A 22270-nucleotide genomic window follows, 5' to 3' on the forward strand; every position below is an offset into this window, starting at 1 on the left:
GGCTAGCCTAAAATGCCCAAGAAGCTAAAGGAATCCAAGAAATCAAAGAAAATCCAAACAACACAAAATCCAAGAAGGATCGGGCCCAACGGAAATTGATCCAAGCCAATCTAAAAGTCCCAATCAAGCCGAAATTCTACCATATCAATCTAAAAATCTTAAAATTGACTATATATATATATATATTATTCTAATTAGCCAAAAAAATAATGAAATTGTTTCTTACAAGAAAAAAACCCTAAAACTATGACTAAAATTTTCTTTTCCTTTTTAATTAAAAAAATTATTTTTTTCTTATCTTTCTTCAATTTTAGATTTTTGTTTGATGAAATTATTCGCCTCATATTAACTTTGTAACACTAAAATCAAATGTAATTTCACCTAAAAGAAGAATGTAAAGAAAATTGAATTTTAAATATGTGATGATATTGGAGACAAAATACTAAGAGAAATATTAAGATTTATTTGATTGATAATTTTACAATTTATTTTTTGTTTTTTAAAGTTGAATAAAAAATAAACTAAACATTAAAGGGAAAATAATAAAAAGCATCAACCAAATCCAAACTTCATTACTAGCAAATAAATTGCTTACTATTACCCTTGTTTTTTAAGAGAAAGAGAGAGAAACAGTGTAGTTTCCTTTTACAATATCTATCAATGCCCCCTTATCCCAGTAACTTATGGCCACAAATTTGCTATTTTCATGAACTATCTTACCGCATAAAGCATCTATCTGCACTTTGAGTAGCATATTCTGATGGTGTAACTTTCCATTCTCCTTCACAATCTTTAATTGCTCATCACTCAATTTAACCATTTCTGTCAACTGAGCATTTTCATCTTTAAGCTTCTGATTTTCTTGGCACATATCAGGATTAACCTGTAGATGGTTCCAAATTTAATATCAATAAATCTATAATTTGAAATCAATCATAAATCACATATATATTTCCATATCACAAAAGAGAGAAATGATAAAAAAAGAAAGGTTCACAAGTATAGACTTTAGATATAACAATATATATGTATCGTTTGGCATTCTAGAATAATTTACAATTATAAAAATAAAAACTTGTAGATTTAATGATCATTTACACTACTAAGTATGTACCTTAATCTAATTATTGAATTTTGAGGGTGGATATCAAACCTAAAATCACTAGTCATTATTATATTTATACTATAGTAAATATTTTGTATGTAAGCATAAGAAGTCCATGACAACAACATGAACAATATCTACTCTGACATTATGTTAAGATAGAATTTATTACACCTCAATCTCCATATCGAGAGATTTTGAAAATTTACTATGATATATAAGCAAAACCTTAAATCCAAACTAGTGAGGTACTTTTTGTGGAATAAAATCATGAGATCTTCATATTAAAGCATACAATACTTCACAGGTTAAGTGTAGGTCTCCACAAATGGTATCAGAGGTATATTACCAGTCGGACGAGAGCTTAGTGGCATACCGTGAAAACCACCTCTAGAACTCAACTTTAGTGTGATCTTGGTTCTGTGATTTTGTGTGTGCTTTGTATTAGGCCTGATAGGATATAAAGCTTTAACGAGAGAGTTTGTAACATCTCAATTTCATATCAGGAATTTCTGAAATTTTATTATGATATACAAGTAGATATTTAAATCCAAACTTATAACCATTTTTTATGGGACAAAAATGTGAGATTTTTGGATTAAAGTGAACAATACCTTATAACTTGGGTGCGAATCTCCACAGAAATTAAACTTTAATTAAACAAATTATCAACATGAAGAAAATTTTATTTCATTTATATGTACTTCAAATTCACCATATTTTATTGATGTGAACTTTTGTGTATGATCACTTAGTTATACTAACTAAAATTATCTCATACACAATCAACGAACATATATTTTTAAAAAAATTAAAAAATTAATATAATGAATAGAAACACATGACAATATTTTTATTCTGCTTATGGAGTTTAAAGTCTTCGTTAGCCGATATCAAAATATAATAATTCTAATACTAATCAATTGTAGAGAAAAGTTTGATAATGAGGTCAATAAGCCTAAAGAATGGCCAGGCCATATGCGATGTGGGCCTAAAGTTTATTCTTATATAGGCTATTCTTGTTGGACCAAATTAGCATCAACATGTCATATTTAAAGAATCGTTTACTAATGGTCTTCAAAGGCAATATCCTATTTAGGGATGATAGTTCAGTCTAAATCTATCGGATTTTGACCCAACTCAATCTTATACTCAATCTTATAAGAGTGATTTTTTTAAAAATCAAATTTTAGGTCGGATCCAGTTGGATAATAGAAGAAAAAAGTGAGGATCAAAATTTAGACAAACTTACCCCGACCTAATCTGGTATAAATATATATTATTTATTTATTTTTATATTTATATATATTTATATCAATTTTTATATTTATTTAAGTTTATATTTATATTTAAAAAATAATATTTTATTAATTTTTGATTGGGTACGATTTTATACACTGTCAGATCAAGTCAGGTTTTAATATAAAAGATAATAAAATTAATCGAGTTGGGTCGATTTTGGGTATTATGGATAGAGTCAGGTCGGGTTCGAGATGAGAAAAAACTGACCCTAACCTGACTTGTCGCCATTCCTAATCCTACCCATTTAAATCACAACATATATGTTATAATTTTTCCTTGTTTTTTCACCTTCATGCATGTTGTGCATAACATTTTGCATAAAATTAAAAGTTCATATTTGATACCTTATTCTATATATATATATATATATATATATATATTATATTGTCAATGAATCATAAAATGACATTTCATATAAAAATTAATTTTAAATATATTTTTAAAATTAAATTTACTAAATTTTTAGGATTTTAAAATTTTAAAATTAATTTTTTAATAAAAAATAATTATATAATTTATTGACAATTTTAAATTAAACCCTAACATGACTTTCCTCTTTTTACCATTCTCTCTTTCAACCCTTGCATTGTCCCATGGCTTTAGCTTTTTAGAAATGTCAATTCACTTCCCCACCAACTACTCCTTCCCAAACACCACCTTTCTTAGGAGTATAAAGGAGTCAAATTACTCATAAGTTATTTGGATTCGACTAAAAAAAAAAAATTGAGTTTGAACTTAAGCTACTAGTAATGACTCGAGCTAAGTTTGGGTAGTTTAATACCTCATTCAAGTGGCTTGCAAGCTTGATCAAACCTTTTTTTAATATATTAAATATATATGTATATATAAATAAACAATAAAATATAGTATTTAATATTAATATCTACAATTCTATCAAACTTATCGAGTCAAACTCAAACAACTCCATTAAATTATGAATTGAGTTTAAGTATGAAAAATAAAATTCGATTGAACTTAAGTCTGACTTTGAACCTTGAGTTTTTAAGTCAAGCAAAGTTTGAGACTGGTAATGTATTTGGTTCAATTACACTCTTATCCTCTTTTTGCTCCCTAAAATCCCGTACCAAAAAGGAGTAGGGATATAATTAATATATATATTTGTACATTGAACTTGAGTCTGACTTACTGGTAATGTATTTGGTTCAATTATACTCCTATCCTCTCTCTGCTCCCTAAAAACACATACTAAAAAGGAGTAGGGATATAATATATATATATATAGAGAGAGAGAGAGAGAGAGAGAACTTGAGACTGATTTTGAAACTTGAGATTTTAAGTCTAGTTGAATTTGAGACTAGTAATGTATTATGTTCAATTACACTCCTATCTTCTCCCCACTCCCTAAAATTCCATGCCAAAAATGAGCAGGGATATAATATATATATATATATATATTACTTCTTTTTAATGTTGATATGTAACAATTAAAACTTTATTTATTAAATTTTGATGTCTAACATTAACTATTAAAAATTTAAACTAACTTCAATGATATGCAATATTTAACCAAAAATTAATCTAAGAAGAGAAACTATCTAAAGTTTCAACATTCAAATACAACAAATTAAATAAATATTTAGAAATAATTAGATACTAATTAATAGTTACCAATTAATTACCCCCAACCTCTACTAAACAAAACCATAAGATCTTGCAAATCAATTACCTATCAACAATAATAAGTAATATAATATATATCTCAAAATATTTTAGCTAAATCTTCGAATAAAAATTCAATAATCATTTAAGTCTTTACATTTTAGTACAATTAATCAAGTTTTGAATTTTTTATTTTAGATTAGTTAGATTTTTAATCATCTATTTTCATTCAATTAAAGCATCGATTGGATAAAAATGTGTGTTGATGGTTAACAAATATTTGTCTAAGAATGGTTCAATTGGTAAAAATAGATTTTGAGAACTTAGTTGATTATAATAAAATAAAAGGAGTTTGAATGATTATTTAATTTTAATCATGGGCTTTTTTTATACTTATGCCAAATATTTATTATTTTAAACATATAATAGCGAGTAAATATATAATATATAAACACGTGTATGTATAAACACTGATTGTGTAAAGTTTTTTATTAATGAAAATACACATTTTTTAAAATAATTGTTATTTTTAACTAAAATTATTAATTAATACGAAGATTCATCTTTAGATATAGAAGAGTTATAATTATATTGAATTGGTTTCATAATTGAAGAATGATTTATTTCTATCATAATAGTAAATAACAATTATGAATATATATTAGAATAAAATTAACAAAAAAAAAATCTAATCTCATGCATTAGGGATGTAAACGAGCCGAGCCGAGCTGAATAGTGAGAAGCTCGAACTCGAGCTCGACTCACAACTCGGGACTCGATACTCGGTTCGAGCTCGATCGAGTTTTATTTTTCAAGCTTGAGCTCGATTCGTGATCGAATTCGGCCTATTCGAGCTCGTTCGATTAAGCTCGATTAATATGTAAAAATAAGCTCGATTCGCATATTCGACAAGAGTTAGATTATTCATACTCGAATTCGAACTCGAACTCGGATTCGAAATATTTTATTAATTAAAATAATAAAAATATATTTAAATATAAAAGCTCGATTAGGCTCGCGAGCTACTCGAGTCAGATATAAGAATATTCGAATTCGGCTCGATCGATAAGTCGAGCTACTCGAGCTCGACTCGACAATAATCGAACCGAATTCGAGTTTTTTTTAATAGAACCCGAATAGCTTGCGAGTACTAATGTATCATTTACACCCCTATCATGCGTCTTGTATATGCCCGTGCGCGTGGGTCTTGAGAGAGAGAGAAAAACTCACTAGAAGGTCTGACAGTATTTGTGCAAGTGCATTTTGCTTCTTATTCTCAAATTTTAAGTTCTCAACAATATTTTTAACCTCGTTCAGCTCTTTCCTTTGAGATTGCAAAATTTGATTCATAGAAGCATTCTTCTCCTTCAAAGATTCATTCTCTATCTTTAAACGCTTATTTTCTTCGACAAAAGTCACCATGTCTTGTTCCATTTGTAGTTTTTTCATCTGTAAAATATTAGACAGAAAGGTCAAAGACAAAAGTAGTACTAGTGAGTATTAAACCTAGTAATAGACTATGCAATATTTGCTAGGAAGAAAAGGGAGAATGATGATAAAAAAAAAAAAAAAATCAATCAATGGAAAGGAAATAACGAAAACAAGGGGTAGTAGTTACCTTGCATCTTTCTCTATATGCTTTATCTATTTTTCTTTTATTTTCGGCTTTTCTTAGGTAATCATCAAACACAATTGAAGCTTCCGTTGATAAGCATTCTTCTATAGCCATATGGTGTACCTCTCCACTGCTTACTAATGCAGGCTGATGATAATGTTTTCCAGTCAATTTTGAGACATCAATTTGATTAAATTGACCTTGATCAAGGTGTTGTAGTAGAATTTTTGCACTACCTTGATCTAGGGAAATTAACATTTGAGATAAAAGCATTTCAATTTTCACTATTAAAAGTTATAAGAACGTTAAGATAAAATCTTGAAGGACAATTTACAATTAATTAAAACTAGGACAGAATAATTTTGTAATAAACTTTAACATTATATCCTTTTTCATCTAACAAATTATTAAAATTATAATATATATATGTTGTATGTATTCATACCCTACACAATTTTCAAGACATTTTAATAAATTTTATATGCAAAAAGCTTTCAATTTTCTATGGTAGTATTTGGTATTGGGTGATCACTTTAAAAATATATTGAGCTGCACATAGTAATTGGATCACTGTATTTAATAAGTACTTGGTGATCTTACATAGTAGTGATTTTGGATCATCAAGAGTAATCAAATCATTGTTTTTAAATATTATTTAATTTTCATTCAAAAGGATGGGAAACTTTTATCACCAATATAAAGTTATATATAAAATTAATAATAATCAATTTTCCTCATTTAATAGGTGAATTAAAAGCTTGTTGCATCTTAAAATTGTAATTATTTTATATTATAAATTTTTATATTTTTAAACTAATATTCATTATAACAAGTTCAAAATAATTCGTATATATTTTTTAAATATTTTATATATAATATAATTTTTTATTTTTCTTTTATTATGAATTTAACATATTGAATTTATTTTCTTAATTAAATTTTTTTTCATAATTTATATTACAAATATCAATAAATATATTTATTACTTTAATAATATAATTGTATTTTATTATAAATAAAATAAATATTATTAGTATTTTAAAAATTATTACTGTTAAACAACCATAAAATTATTAATTTATATAACTATTATAATGTGCATGGTTATTTTCGTATTTTTAAACAAAATAATGTTTAATTTTTAATAATATTAAATACAATGATCTTTAATTTTTAAGAATTAATTATTGTTAACTAAATAAAGTAATTTTAAATCATAAGTGTTAAAATTATCTTGGTAATAAAATCACCCTGATAATTATATTACCATGATGATCTTGCAGAGGATACTAAACGCTACTTAAGTAATTATAAATTTCAATTAACTAATTAGTCACATTATACAAGCTAAAAATTTTTTCAATTGAAAATTTCTTTTTTATCAGAGGAATTTTGAAAATTTCTAACTAATTAAGCTTTCTAGAAGTTTGATTTTAAACATTTATTACTTAAATTTTCAAGAAAATGATTTTTGGATATTAGGGGTTGGAGCAACCTATTTGTCTGAAAATTTTATTTGCCAAAAAGAAATCAATAAAATTAAAAGAATTTAAAATTTAAAATTAGTCATTGAAGCTTGAATATTTATTGGTTACCCTTTAGCTTAAGAAGATGTAAAACCACAACAAAAACTTGAACAAAGCATAAGATAAGATTCACAGATAACACTTACATGATTTACAGCCGCCGTCGTGAAGGCTCTGAAGGATGTCTTCTCCGGCGTCTTCACCTGCACAACTTCCATAAATATTTGGTTTTCCGGAGTTATCCATTGATTAACCAATCATTCTTTTCTTTTTTTCTGAAAAAAAAAAAGTCGAGATATAAACGGTGTTTTATGAAGCATTGGGCAACAAAAAATGGTTGGTTAAAACCAAGAGTCAAAGGGGAGTGGAAACTGATTGAACGACGAAAACTTGGCGTTTTATGATCGACCAATCGTAAAGTGATAGCGCGACTAGCCCCGTAAATGGGGACCAAATGTTAAATGATCGTACGACATGCAACTTGGCGTTTTATTTTAACTCACTTGCGTCAACATGACTAGATGGAAGGTAACTTTTCTAGCACTTGTGGGGAATGGAAGAGTACAGCTTCTAATTAGTAATTTGATTAAAGTGTTTAAAAATGCTTTGAATTATAATTAGAAAAATCGTCCAATTTTTAAATTACTATCACTTAATTTTTAAAATATTTATTTGTATTTAATTAAGTTTTTATTTGGATGAAAAATGAACATCATTAATTTTTTTTGCCAACTAATATAAAATTATATGTGACATCAATAAAAATATATGAAAATTTATTATGTGACATAATTAATATATATATGTGAAAATAAAATAAAATAAAATATATATATTTACTTTTTTCTTTATTCCTCTCTTTAAGATCTCTCTAATGATTCAATTGAATATAGTTTGGAGATTAACTAATTATATTTTGTTACTGACTAGATTTCTTCTATTTAAGTGTTCAATTGAGTTAAAATAAAAAATTAATGGTTTGATTTATTACAATATAATGTTAAGAGTTTAAATGGTTATTAAATTATAGTTTAAGGGTATTTTTAACCCTTTAGCCTAGTAATTTCTTTTAAATGTAAATATGAATTTCAAATAAAAAATTAAGTGCAATAAAATAAAAGTTTATATTTGATGCACTATATGTTTATTTTTTTAAGAGTTTATATTTGATGAACTGTCAGTGTATAAATTCTATATACTATTAGTAAATTGAATAATCTCATCTTATTAATGAGGTGAATTAGATAATGTTATATTTAATTTTTTGAATATTTATTTTAAGAGTTGATATTTACGTATTAATAAGATGACATCATTTGATTCACTAATTGTGTATAGAATACAATAAATCAAATATAAACTATTTTTAATTGATTTTTTATATTTTAATATACGTCAAGAGGTATATGTCATCCTACTAACCTCCTACTTATAGAGTTTTAAAATTTTATTGACTATAGATTAGATAATTTCTTATAAAATAAATTAGGTTTTTAAAATTTTTAAAATCAAAATCTTCAAAATATTTTAATTCTAAATAATATTATAAAAAGATTCAATTTCAAATGAAAAGAATAATATATTTTATTTTATTTATTTTATAATTTTATGTATATTTATTGAATTATCTATTTTAAGATCTACTAACTTCCAATACTAACTCAATTGTTGATATTATATGTTAAATATAAACATATATTAACTGAATTATCTATTTTATATTATTTGCAAAAACCTTTTTAGTTATAGTTTGAAAACTAGAATTTTTAATATTAGAAAGTAAAAAGTGTTAAAGTTGATATTAAAAAAATTGTGACATGGTTCTAAAAAAAGTTATTTCTTATACTTCATTAATGAAAATTTTAAACTCATTTAGCAAGGTTGAAAGAATATCACGTGTACTTTTTTTATATTAATTTTGTATTTTTTAATATAACGTAAAGAAATATGTAACAAATTTTCAATTCCATTAATAAAATTTTAAATTTTCACTAATAATATATGAAATAATTTTTCTTAAAATTATAAAAAAAAATCAACTTGCAAATTTGTTAAAAAGATAGTACATAGAAACTTACAAGCTTATTTATTTTATAAAAAATATAATAAAAGTTATTATAAAAAAAGAATTGTAGGAATTTTTTTCTTAAAAAATGGACATAATATGAACACAAGAAAAAAAAAAAAGGTAGGATATTAAATAAATTAAAAGTAGAATTGAAAAAGTCAATAGGCATCCCCATCGGATTAAAGAAAATGGGGCACGATGCCAGAAGATAAGTCGTTCTTCTACCTGGCTATTAAATCATATCTCGCGCGACTCAGCCGGTTTCTTTTTATGAGAGGGAAAGAAACTCGCGCGATCCTTTCGACAACGACTCATCCGCAAGAATATTGACTTGTGTTTATATATAGATAGAGCTTGCGAGAGATTCAGTGGCAGTTCTTGGGCTGAGAATAAAGGCAGAAAAAATGGAGGAACAGAGCACAACCACTCCGGAAAAGACAAAGCAAATGGTATATGATGGCAAACCCAATTCATATTTGCTTTCTTTTTCTTTGTTAATGTTATGATGTGATATTATAATGTTAAATTTGGATGCCCAGGAAGGAAAGAGGAAAGGCAAAAGAAAGATAAGTATGAGAGAATTGAAAGCAGAGATGGCAGTGATTTGTGAGGAACAAAAAAGCCTCAGAGAAGGGCAAAGAGAAGTGCAACAAAAATCTCAAGAAATTAAATCCAAAATCTCCATGATGCGACAACATGGAACTCAGTAGGACACCCAGCTTTGTTATTTAAATATCAATGAAATGTTGAATGGGAAATAGCACATTTTGGTCTATGGTTGTAATCAAGTATTGTTTAGTTTACGTGAAGTACTGTTAGTTATCTTGGATATATGAAATTAATGTATCAGTCTCCTTCTATGATTAATCACTTTTCTTCAAATAACTCAAATTTGATGACATGTATTTGGATTTGGTTTGTCGCCGTGAAGTTACACATTATCCTGAAAACTAGTTAAAATACAACACACTTGTGTATTTTAGAGACTATAAAGCATATGATTAGACATTTCCTAAATCGTTAAGGTATTTTTAATCTAGCAATTAATATAGATCTAACAAATAATTAAGAAATTTTGTCAATCATGTTTGATATTTGTGTGAGGCACTCACAAAAAATAATCTTGAATGCGTTTGACCAAAGTGAGATACTGCACCCTTAAAACTGTCCAACATTATATTAGTTTGTTTGTTTCATCGGTTTGTTTATCAATATTTTTCATAAATGTATTATTTTTTGTACAAAAAAGACTATAACCTGAGCATAGCAGAAGCGGTTGGGGGTATTGGAATTTTAATTCAATATTTATTGCATATCATTTTTTAAAAGTAGTTATATGAACTAATTGAATTAAATTTTAAATTTAATAAATATATTATTTAATTATAATTATAACTTCTATTTATTAAATGTAATGGTGTCAATAAAATTTTAAAAAAATTAAGACTCAAGTTTCATGAACTTTATCATCCATTTTTGTACTATAATAATTTGATTTTTTTTGTTTTCAAAATCAAGCTCTAAAGTCATGCTTATACTAACCAACAATTTCAACCGTTCACCACTAAGCGAGAAAAAGTAGATATGAGCCATTTTATCGTCGTAAAAAAAAAAAAAAAAAAAGAAAAAAGAACTGAAAATTAGCTCCGGGAAGAGTTTAAAGATGGATAGACTTGGTGGAGATCCCATAAAAGTATCTACAGAAGAGCTAATTAAAGAGATGTGTTTACTATTTCTCATCTGCCTTTTATAATTTATATTGCTTCTGGAATAAGAATTTGGTTTTTATGTTTTTTGAAGATTCTGACATAACTGAGTTGGGTTCTTGCAATAACTGAGGATGTGAGAAACAGCAGTTTAGGCAAATTGAGAAAAGAAAGTGATTTCATTAACGTGGCCCAATTAGGTTGACGCAGCACCAACACCAAGCAAGGCACAATTCCGTTCAAAGAAACCACAATGACTTTTGTTCATGTTAATGAAATTACAAATTTAATAATCATCCTTATCCGAAGTAGATGGGCCCTTTTGCCTCATCACAACACTATGAACATTAAAGTAGATGGCGGTGCAGTTGTCATAAAAAAAAAAAAAAAAGTGCCACTCCCAACTCTCGTTTCCGTCTAAAGAAGATTTGCGATTAAAAATTGATCACTTTTCAAATTTTCATTTATTTTAGTTGATCGATAAGTGAGATTTTTTATTTTTATTTTTTATTTTTTATTATTATGTTGAAAATATTCTTATAGTTTTTTTATTTTTTATTTAAAAGTCATAAAATAATTTTAATAATTTAATATAATATATATTTTATTATTTAATATATTAATAAATATTTTGAATAAATTTAATTATTTATTAATAATTTTATATAATAAATAAAGTTTATAAAAATTAAAAAATTATAAATTTTTATTATATATAACTTTTAATCTAATATTTAATAATTATATTATTCACTATAATTTACTATACGTCATTACTATCAAATGATCAAAACACACGCAATGGCTGTATAATAGACGAGTCGATCGTGCGAGACGTTCGAAGAATTGTCTGTTTGACGGCCACCGTCGTGCGATTTCCAGGTTCAACGGCAGTGTCATTGGAAGTGAAATTAGAAAAGCTAACATGTTCACCCTCACTTAAAAGTCAAAGGCCTTTTTAAAACTTATCATCATCTTTATTTTATATGGGTACAAGAGAAATCTTATTTAGTTTCAAAAATTATAAATTTAAAACAATTTTATATTGCAAAAACAATTTTACTAAATTTTACACATTTATATAATTTTATGTATAATTAATATTTTAAAAAATTATCAATACTTAAATTTAGTAATTTTTTATTTATTATGTAGGTAAAATTTCAAATCAATCTAATATTCATATTATACACATTAAATGAATGAGATTCTATCGTTGCCAAATAAAAAATTAAATATTTTAAGTTACATAAAATTTGACAGTATGTGCATGTTTACATAAATAAAAAAATGAAATTTATGTCTTATTGGATTAACAAAATAAAATTTATATAACAAAATGTAAAATTAAAATAATTTTATACCAATTTTTCGCTTTATAATTGTATTCTTGCATTACAAAATCATTACTTTTTGATGGTCCAAACACACCTTATCTTTATGAGAAAAAGGTTTCATTTTTGTTAGGCAAACTAAAAGGAATAGAAAAAAAAGTATAAATTAACATTCTTAGTGAACACGTTGTCCGAACTTTCGAACTCTCCGTCGTTCACCCTTTTCAGTCCTCACCGCAGCCAGCATCGCTAAACCAGCAGCAAATTTTTAAGGTTATTCTTATCTGTGTGAGTTTATTAGATTGTTGCATATTACTTGTAAGTTTCACTCCTATTTTCTTTCTTTTAATTTTTTCATATTAATTTCTTTTATAATCCGAAAAATGCCATCGACGTTATCAGCAAGCATTTTAATTTATAGTACTAAAATTTCTAGTTTGGAATCTTTCAAGAAAATAATATATTTTTTCTCTTTAAATTTTGACTAGCAGAGACGGAGAAAAAATGAAGAATTTCATGGCTGCAAGAAAAGAAACTGGACCTGAAGTTTCCCAAAAGAAACACCGCAGGTCAAGGAAACCCAAGTTTGAGGTATAGTTTCAATAAATTTATTGGAAAATTCTTGGCCTTTTCAAGCTCTAAATATAGACTTCTTTTGGTCTTTGCTTTATTTCGGTTTTTGTTTTCATTTCTATCTAGGTTGGCAAACCAAAGCAAGTTAATGATAAGAAGAAAAAGGATAAGAAAAAGAAGCAGAAACTGCGTACCCAGATCGCCAAGCTGGGGCTGGAAGAGTTTGCGGTGATGTTTGCCAAAATTAGGGAAAGCAATCGCCAGTTGAAAGAGCTGAACTCTGAGATCGACGCTTACATTCTTGATAAGGTTGCTGCTTGGGATGCTGAAGATAACAAAGGCTTTTGACCATTTGATATATCTGGTTGGTTTTGCCCTAAATTTTATCAGTTTACAATCAGTTTGTTATTGAATTTTTTTCTGATGGGATTCAATTTTCCAAGGTTCTTATTTATCAAGCAGCTTCAATTGAATAAAAGAAGTGAAGAACAAGCAGCTTCAACTACTTAGGGTTTTTGTATTGGTGTGTTTATCTATCTATCAAGAACTAAATTGGTGTGTTTCTGGGATTGAAAGACGGTTCTCTTTGCATTTTTATTTCATCTTAAATAACTTAATTTGTTCCACTTTGTGCTATGAACATTTTATGTGTTTTTGGGATTGAAAGACGGTTCTCTTTGCATTTTTATTTCATCTTAAATAACTTAATTTGTTCCACTTTGTGCTATGAACATTTTATCCTAATTTTAGATCCCGTTGATTCATCATTGCTACCTGTTTCAATGCTATTCATTCTTTGCACTGGTATTTTGGATAAATTATATTTCATTTTCAAACGTAAGATGTTTCTCTAAATACAAGAAATTATTTTGAAAACAATTGTATAACTGTTGATTTATTAACAAGTTCAACATGGTATTGCCTAAGATCTTTGTCATACCACCATTTCCCAAGAAATTATAGCAGAAGAACATGCCTTCCTCATTTCAAAATTTTATGGCAGTTTAATTCTACAAATTCTCTTATTCTTAATAATTTGCATTAATTCATTTAATAGATCAATATTATATAGTTTTTCTACCCAAAACTCAAAAAATGTTTAAGTTTTACATGCCTTGTTACCTTACATGCTTCTACAAAACGTTTTGGTCAAGCATGCATCAAATATTTAGATAAAGCAGAGACAATTTACACATGAATCATCTCTTGTACTATATATATTATCCATATTATCATATGCATCAGATACACCCAAACCACTTTAGTAATACCAAAGTATCAACGTAAGAAGTATCACACAACCTATTCTTTCAATTAATTGTCTGTGAAACGAACAGTATTCCATGTACTTATTTAATACACTCATTTCACTCACTCACTTTTTATTTTAGAGACTTAACTGAAAAGTACTAAAATTTTTATAAGCTATGATAAAAATTTTGAAAACTTATATATTATATGATTATGTAAAATAAGGATGTGTTTCGTGTGCATAATTATAATATGATAGAATATAAAATGAAATTATAAATAGGATTGATTAAATAATATCATCCTATCTTGTATTTGATATGTGCAAGGATTATGATATAATAATTTATTTATTGATCAAAATATTCCTTCTTCAAAATTTATACAATTTAAATTATTAATATTATCTTTAAGGGTATAATAGGATATGTAAATTTAATTCTATGAATTAAAAATAATCATTTTCATTTGGGAGGAGATTGAATCTTCCTTGTAATCTTATCGTTTTCTTTAGATATAAAACAAACATAATATAAAATGATTATCACCATATCCTATCTATTATCCTATACACTAAACATGACCTAAGCATATTAGGCGAGTGTTTATAGCTCTTTTCCATGACTCCATGTGACAAACCCAATGTCTTAGCAATAATTTCCTAAACAATCTCCTACCTGACCATTGGGTTCTAAAGCTTTTTGGTGTGCATAATATTTATTTCTTTTTTCTTTTATTTCCACAATGGAGTTTCGAACTCAACTTTATTGAAACAAATATTCGGATATTTTGGAGCAAAATTTCTTTTTATCTAATGACTAGAACACAAGTTTTGTTATGCACCTAGAATAACAGATCCATTATTAGGTATATTCTTATCTTTTTTTGTTTCCTTTATTAACTTTCCCAAGAAACTCCTTCGATTCAGGGACGGGTCCACTCTTTCATCTTGTGTGTCCATGGAAGCTCTCAAATTTTGAAAAATAAAAAAATTTTGAAGGAAAAGTTTTTGACTGAACACCCTTTCATCTATAAAATTAATAAATTCGGCAACAAAATTTTATATGTATTATAAATGAGCCATTTCAAAAAAAAAAAAATTATAGATCCGCTATTCAACAGTTTACTGAACAAAACCGAAATATCATGACAAATTTTATGCTATTAATGAAAAGCACGTTCTTCTTTAATTCCTTAGCTTCCCCATGCCACCTACAATTGACATTAAAAAATAGTACCCATTCTTCCTTTACCTCTTCCATATATTCAACCAAATGAATTTATATTATTATTATAACACAAACAATTTTTCTCTTATGTTTTAAGTCTATCCAGACTATGTCTTTAAAAACACTTTGTCTAACCCTCGCCCAAAAATCTTCTATCTCATTCACTACAAAAATGGTATTACATTTAGAATCTTATTTTATTTTATTTAATCTTTTATATAAATGGTCTGTGATGAAACTATCAAGACTTGAGAATTGAGAAAAAACGTGAGCTTTTCCGTCCAAAGGAAGATTTTGTAATTAGAAAACTTAAGGAAATGAAAAAAAAAACTAGCATGATGAGGAAAGTAGGTCAGACTCTTTTTGACCGGTGTTTAATTGGGATCTCCAGTAATTTCGACTTTCGGGTTTAATTGGTTTACATGTTTTTGTGAATGATGGAACTGTTGTTAACTACAGTTCTCTTGAATTTTTCATATGGTGTTGATACACTCTCTATTAGGTTTCTATACCTTGTATGTTCTATTGTTGTCCTAACTTTGATAGAATATATGTTGCTTATTCCGTAGGTAAATTCTGTAGGTAATGTCTAATTTTTGTATACACTTATTCTCGTATTGTATGTACTACTGAGAGGTTTAAATGGGAGATGGATATAAAGAGGTTTCGATCGTCTTTGTCAATGATAACCCATCAAGAATTAACTGGAGATGGCTATAGAGTGTTTTTCAACTTCAAGGTCTCGTGGTCAATGGTGTTGTGTTTATCCTTCTAAAGAGAAGTCGGAAGGGGAAAATTTTGGCTTTATACGTTTTGCAGATAAAGAGGGAGCAATGAAAGCTAACAGTAGACTTGATAGGACCTGGTTGCTTGATTGCTGTATTGGAGTGAATATGGCAAGGTTTAATGATAGGACAAAGTATTGGAGAAAAGTTGGAAGAAATGGAAATCAAGGGATACCGTGTCGGACTTCAAAATCGTCAGATACAGTGGTGACAAATAGCATCCAGGTCTGTGAGGTAAACGGGATAAACAACAAGAAGTTGGATGAGGGAGGCAATGTGAAGGGCGGTCAAAAGACATACCTATAGGCGCTTGTGAACAACAATACCACTTTGCAAGAATCAGATAGGGACAGAGAGACTGGTATGGCACATGATGGAAAAGCTAATGGTAGTTGTGAAAGAAATCTTATATGTATCATGCAACGGTAGTGTGGAGGATGAGGTGATTGAAAGGTTGGTTAGACAACTGCTTGGTCGGAGCGGCAAGGGGATATTATGAAACGTATAGGTTAACGGAGAATTCTAGGATGAATGGGGTATTTGAGATTTCAGTAAAGAAGATATCAGGTGGGCAATTTCTTATTGAATTTGAAGATCTGGAAACAGAGGCTGCCATGAAAAGTTTGGGCTGGTTGTGGCTCAAAGAATGGTTAGTGGAGATTAAAGAATGGTCAGGCAAGATACAACTGAAACAAAGAGTTGCTTGGGTTACTTGTTTTCGTATTCCTTTACATGCATGGAATTATGATACGTCTAAGAATATTGCAAATATCTAGGGAGGGTAAGTGAGTTTGGATGATAAAACTCTTAAATTTCAGGATTTTAGTAGGGGGCTATGATGATAATGACGGATCAATTAAAGTTGATGGATGAAACTATAGTTGTTTATTGCAAAAAAGCCCTTCTAAGTTAGGGTGACCGAAGTTGGCGAGGATCTTGTTTCCTTGTTTCATAGCTGCTGCAAGAAATTTAACAATAATAAGAGTATTAATGAAGCTGTTATTATTGTGGAGTATGGATCTTGTGATTTTTCTGGAGATAGTGTTCGTTTGGAAGATGAGCAATCCCTAAGTGCCATGGATGGCTTGGTTAGGAATGATGGCATTATTGATACAATTGGAAGGGTGGTTGTTGAGTTCAAGGAAGCATGTGTGGGCCTAGAGAATAGAGATGGTGTGCTCAAGGTGGGGATGTTGAAAAGATTAGTAAAAGAGTTAAATCTCTTGGTGGGGACAGTCTGGAGGAGTGGGAATCTGAAAATTCATTAAAAAAGGTGGAGGGTTAGGACTTGGAAATTGAAAGAGACACACCCATTCCCTATGTTGGGCTAGGGGAGGAACAGGCAGCCCACAAAGATGAAGGCAATGATTATTTGGGGCTTGATTGAGATAGGTGTAAAGCGTTATGTCACAATACCAAGTCCGGCCAGATTGAAACTGATTGCCTTGGTGATGGGCCTGTTGGTGAGGGATTAAATGAAGGTATGAGTAATGTAGTTGACCATGGTGGATTGGAGGCAGATTGCAACACTAATTTAGGAGATCGTCTAATATCAAGGAAAAAGAAAAAAAAAAAAAAAAGGAAAGAAAAGTGAGGAGCTTAGAGGATATTGATGAGGTGCTTCAAGAAAAGATACCTATTGGTTGGCACAAACGGGGGCAGAAAACCAAAAAGAGTCTGAGATCCGGCCTGAAAAAGAACAATGACGATGTGATCGTGAATGCCTTTTGGATTTTCGTAATAGAAGAAGGTCGTTGTGCATGGAGGAAGCAAAACAAACATAGGAAATTGGAAAGAAATCGGGCATGTATGCTAGTTGTGATGATGATGAACTGATTCAAAAGCTGATGGACCTGGAATCTATGAAGATCTGATCGGTCTAAGTTGTCAGGTATTTTTTTTTTATTCTGATTGAGGTATTATTCAGTCGTATGTACAAGTAATTTGGGTGTGGTAAAAATTTTTTGTTAAGAGTACAAAATGAGAATCCCCACGTGGAATATTAGTGGATTGGGTAGCTTAGCAAAGTGTGAAGGGTTGAAGGAAATTGTGATTAATCAACAGGTGGACATGGGGCTAATTCACGAGACAAAATTGGGAGATGTTTTAGATGGATGGGTTCTAAGGATATGGCCTGAAGGGAATTTTGATGGGTGCTTTTCTGCTAATTCAAGGAGTTCAGGTGACATGCTTATGGTATGAAATTATAGTGGTTTAGGAAGAGTGGGTTTACGTAAGTAGAAATCGAATGTATCTTAGGGGAGTATGGGTTTGATATAATTTTGTATGTGTTGTTTGCAATATTTATTCTTCCTGTGAGGTTTGAGGGAAAATACAAGTTTATGGGATGTTGTTTTGGTATGATCGTCGGTGGGGATAAATATCCTTTAGAGATACGAGTCATGGACTACTTTCTTCTTCTTTGAATAAGTTAGCAAAGATGTCGGCTATTATTGGAATGGTAATTTTTAGCATATGGAGTTGCAATACTTGTTCAAAAGATCATTATTTTGTTGTGAGACGAATATGCTCAAAGAGTTGTATCTTGGCGTGAGAAGGTGGAATTCATATCGTGGAGGTTATGGAAATATTTTCGGCAATCAATAGATTGGCTGGATAAGTGAGTGAAGTTAAAATGATCAACATTCTTCGGGAAGTGAATGTGATGAGTGACGTGCTGGCACACAAAAAAGGAAGATTCATAATGAGACGTTAGTTGGCTGGTTGTGATGATTGTGTTTTACTTGGGCTCGTTATTGTTTTGTGTTTTTTTAATGACATGGGATGAGTATTCTGGAAATTTTTGCCAGCTTGTATCCTTAACCTGATGCCAATAAAATAATATTTGACTTAGCAAAAAAGAGAATATTTGTTGTTTTTAATAAAATTTTACTTTGGGTTAGGAAAAAAAAAAAAAAAGGAATCTTGAGGAACAACACAAATTGCACAGGCTAGCTCGAACACTGAGACATATACCCAACAAGAAACATGCAAAGCCTAAGGATCCTGACAAAATAAAATTTCGACAAACAACAATATGTACAGTACTACTGAATCACTGATGAAACATTACTGAGAAATGAAAGGTTGTTAAGATGCCTTATTGGGTTGGGACTCTCATTTTCATTTTTCTTGCAGGTTTGCTTTTATGGTTTCTATTGTGATTTCCCATTTGTTTGGGAACTTGGTTTTCTATCTTCTTACTGAATGCTTTTCTTTTGCCTTTCAAAAAAAAAAAAAAAAGACAAGAAAAGCGAACAATGCAATCCAAATTTCTCAATCAACCAACCTAAGAACAAGATTCCACAACCACATGTTATTTTGTAGAAAACAAGCGCTATTGTTTTGGGCAACTTAAAATTGTTACTTTTGTTCTATTCGAGTGGCGTTATATTTTCTTTGTTGGTGATTTCAGAGTACTGCCTTTCTAAGACTTGATTTCTTAGGATCTTGGTCATATTTACTACGATTCAAGGAAGATCGGTATTCCATAATTTTGATTGTGGTTTGGTCAATATTTGTGCTCCATGTGGTGCTTCTGTTAAGAAAAAGCTATGGGAGGATTTGACCGAATTGAAAGAGAATGTAGTAGAGAATTGGTACATAGGAGGGGAGTATAAAACAACCAGGATTTTGATGAAGAGAGGAAGGGATGCATTTCGACTGGAGTGAGTGTTACTCATTCATTTTACTTTTAATGTCAGTTGATTGATGTACCCTTAAATTTGGGAAGGAAATTAGGCTTTTCGGCAAGATGTGGAGAAAGTGTCATTTTGGAAAGATTGAAACTTAGAGAAATGAAACTTATAGAAATGGGTTATATGATATAGAACTGTTTAGATTCAAGATATTTTGAAAATTTTGTTCGAGCCTCGGTCCAATTATATTTAATAGGTCACATATAATTTAAAAAATATAAAATTATTTTTATATTAATATTTAATATTTTAAAATAAATTTTACAATTAAATTACATAAAAAACATTTTTATTATTTAGTTAATATTTCGAGCTGATCATGTTTCAAATTGAAAAATCCTATCGAAGGCTCAACTCCATCAATAAGTTTAGTTTGGCAGGAGATAATAGGAAGTCTTATTTAGTGACATGAAATGCTATGTACTGATGGTAAAGGCAAGATGGGGTTTTGGTTGCTGTTTAAGACGAAAATTTTCTCATTGAAAGAAGCGTGTAATCTCCAGATACGTGTGCTTTGTTTTTTTTTTTTTTGCCTGTTTAATGGTAATTGTTTTTGCTCCTTGGAATGTAATATGATAAAAGTAACTGATGTGTATTTATTGGATCAGCAACTAGCTATTTGTGGAGCTGTGTAAATCAAGGAACTTAGATTTAATTTGTGCAAAAGTTAAAATAAAATTATTTATTTAAAAATTTATATATATAATTTAAATTATTTATATAATTTTTAAAAATATAATAAAATATTTAAAATTAATATCATAAATTAAAAATAATTCTATTTACTTTGAGAGGATTTGATTATTCTATATTAAAAAAATGATTAATCTTTTTTATAATTCTATCTCTTTCTTTAAATATAAACAAAAAATAATATATGATAATTATCATTTTATTTTATGGCTCATTTTATATATAAAATATGACTTTAATTCTTTGCCCAAGTGCTAGCTGAAAGGATAAAATGTTTACTGGGAGGTGTGGATTTGATGAGGAAGTCAGAGTTGCAAAAGAGGCTGATGTGAGGGCAATGCAATATTAAATTTTGAAGACAATGTCAAACTTTGTATATTTTCAAAATAAGAACAAAAGATTTTCTAATAGACTTTCAAACGAAAGATGGATAAAAGACTGAAATGCGCCTGCACTAAACACCAAAAATTGTATATGCATTTCTTCTTTTAAGTGTTAAGATGAAAAAAAAAAAAAAAAAAACCGTCCCATCTCTCCCCTCTAAACGTAGCAATAGAAAAAAAATCCTTCCCATCCCTTCCCTCTAAATGAAGTGATATTAACATTATCACCTTCCAAATGAAAAAAGATTAAAGCAGACATATTAAAGATACTAATTTTCTTATGAACTCAGAAGCCAGAGCTTACATCTTAATAATTATAACTTTTTTACTATTTGCATATGGTGACTTATTATAGAAAAAAAATGATTTCTTTTATTCAGTTAACTGATAACATAAGAACTAAACAGCCCATTTTGATGATATCAAAGGAACAACAAAAACAAAAGAAAAGAGATTACAAAAGTCTTTTGGCACTACTGCAAATTATAAGATCAACAAGAAAGAGACGATTGTTCAGATATACTTACAGTAGTCATGCATCTTCATCAAGCTATTTGCCCATTGTTGTTTATAAACTCATCTCAGCACCTCACATCTTCCACAGAAATTTGCTTGTTTTGATGAAACAAACTCAACTCCTGTGTTCAACATAGCGAACCGATCAGTCTACCAATTATGGACTCTTAACCAACTTGTACGGAAACATTTTAAGTCAATGGAAGACTTAAACAAAGGCCATATGATGATTGCACAAATCTCAATATTATTGGGTGCCAACTTGGAACTAAAATAATTAAATGTGTTTTTAAATATTCAATCATCCACTTGAAGTTGAAGAAAAGACATCCAATAAGATCGTTTTGTTTTTCTTTTTGGAACCTGCAACAATGCACTCAACGACAAGAGGTGGGGATTCCAATCTTATACTTGCTCCAAATACACAAAGCCAATAATTCAGTCACATTTCCTCTTCAACGTATGAGAACCTTTTTGCAGAAAACAAAAATTTGTTAACGAGTGTTCTTCAAAGCATTCGTTATGATTATTACATATAATTTTTTATTCAATATATTAAAAAACATGAATAAAAATATAAAATATACCATTAATAAAAAAACTATCGTTATAAATAGTATTAAAACAAACATTACTATATGATTATATTGAAACAAACATTAATATATGTATAAATTAATATCTATTTATCATGTATGAACTTTATTTGAATACAAAATGAATTTTCTTTTTGAATATTCAGCCATGCGTGGAAAAGAGGTGGAGGAATATTATATTATCCCTGCAAAAATTATATTTTATACATGTTAATTATCTCATATTCTCTCATTCGACTAGAGGTGTCTGCTTGGTAAACAAAATTAAAA

The 22270-nt window shown here is 28.7% G+C and overlaps 2 protein-coding genes and 1 long non-coding RNA gene across 11 annotated transcripts; 2 read left to right on the plus strand and 1 right to left on the minus strand.

Annotated features, from left to right (window-relative positions):
• Positions 1 to 543: 543 nt before the first annotated feature.
• On the minus strand, positions 544 to 21604 carry LOC111276647 (uncharacterized). 4 transcript variants are annotated; one of them, XM_089754777.1, is made up of 5 exons: positions 21416 to 21604; positions 7315 to 7443; positions 5646 to 5884; positions 5258 to 5476; positions 544 to 883 (listed from the first exon to the last, which is right to left on the minus strand). In XM_089754777.1, the coding sequence occupies exons 2-5, from the start codon at positions 7412 to 7414 to the stop codon at positions 611 to 613; spliced, it is 831 nt and encodes a 276-aa protein (XP_089610903.1). In that variant the 5' UTR covers positions 7415 to 7443; positions 21416 to 21604; the 3' UTR covers positions 544 to 610. The 4 variants fall into 4 exon arrangements, with proteins under 4 accessions (XP_089610903.1, XP_089610904.1, XP_089610902.1 ...); XM_089754778.1 differs by lacking the exon at positions 21416 to 21604 and having other exon boundaries at positions 5336 to 5476; positions 7315 to 7531; XM_089754776.1 differs by lacking the exon at positions 21416 to 21604 and having other exon boundaries at positions 7315 to 7521.
• LOC149511549 (uncharacterized) lies at positions 9386 to 10121 on the plus strand. Its single transcript, XR_016333760.1, has 2 exons — positions 9386 to 9685; positions 9776 to 10121. It is a non-coding gene; the product is annotated as an uncharacterized LOC149511549 (long non-coding RNA).
• On the plus strand, positions 12364 to 13566 carry LOC111276646 (uncharacterized). Of its 6 annotated transcripts, none has more exons than XM_089754607.1 (4): positions 12364 to 12594; positions 12765 to 12867; positions 12976 to 13213; positions 13293 to 13566. In XM_089754607.1, the coding sequence occupies exons 2-3, from the start codon at positions 12781 to 12783 to the stop codon at positions 13195 to 13197; spliced, it is 309 nt and encodes a 102-aa protein (XP_089610733.1). In that variant the 5' UTR covers positions 12364 to 12594; positions 12765 to 12780; the 3' UTR covers positions 13198 to 13213; positions 13293 to 13566. The 6 variants fall into 6 exon arrangements, with proteins under 6 accessions (XP_089610733.1, XP_022718129.2, XP_022718126.2 ...); XM_022862394.2 differs by having other exon boundaries at positions 12364 to 12564; XM_022862391.2 differs by having other exon boundaries at positions 12364 to 12564; positions 12768 to 12867.
• Positions 21605 to 22270: the final 666 nt, after the last annotated feature.

The sequence above is a fragment of the Durio zibethinus genome, chromosome 25 (genome assembly GCF_047325235.1).
Source record: "Durio zibethinus cultivar Kanyao isolate XHJ-2024 chromosome 25, ASM4732523v1, whole genome shotgun sequence".
NCBI classification, from domain to species: domain Eukaryota; kingdom Viridiplantae; phylum Streptophyta; class Magnoliopsida; order Malvales; family Malvaceae; genus Durio; species Durio zibethinus.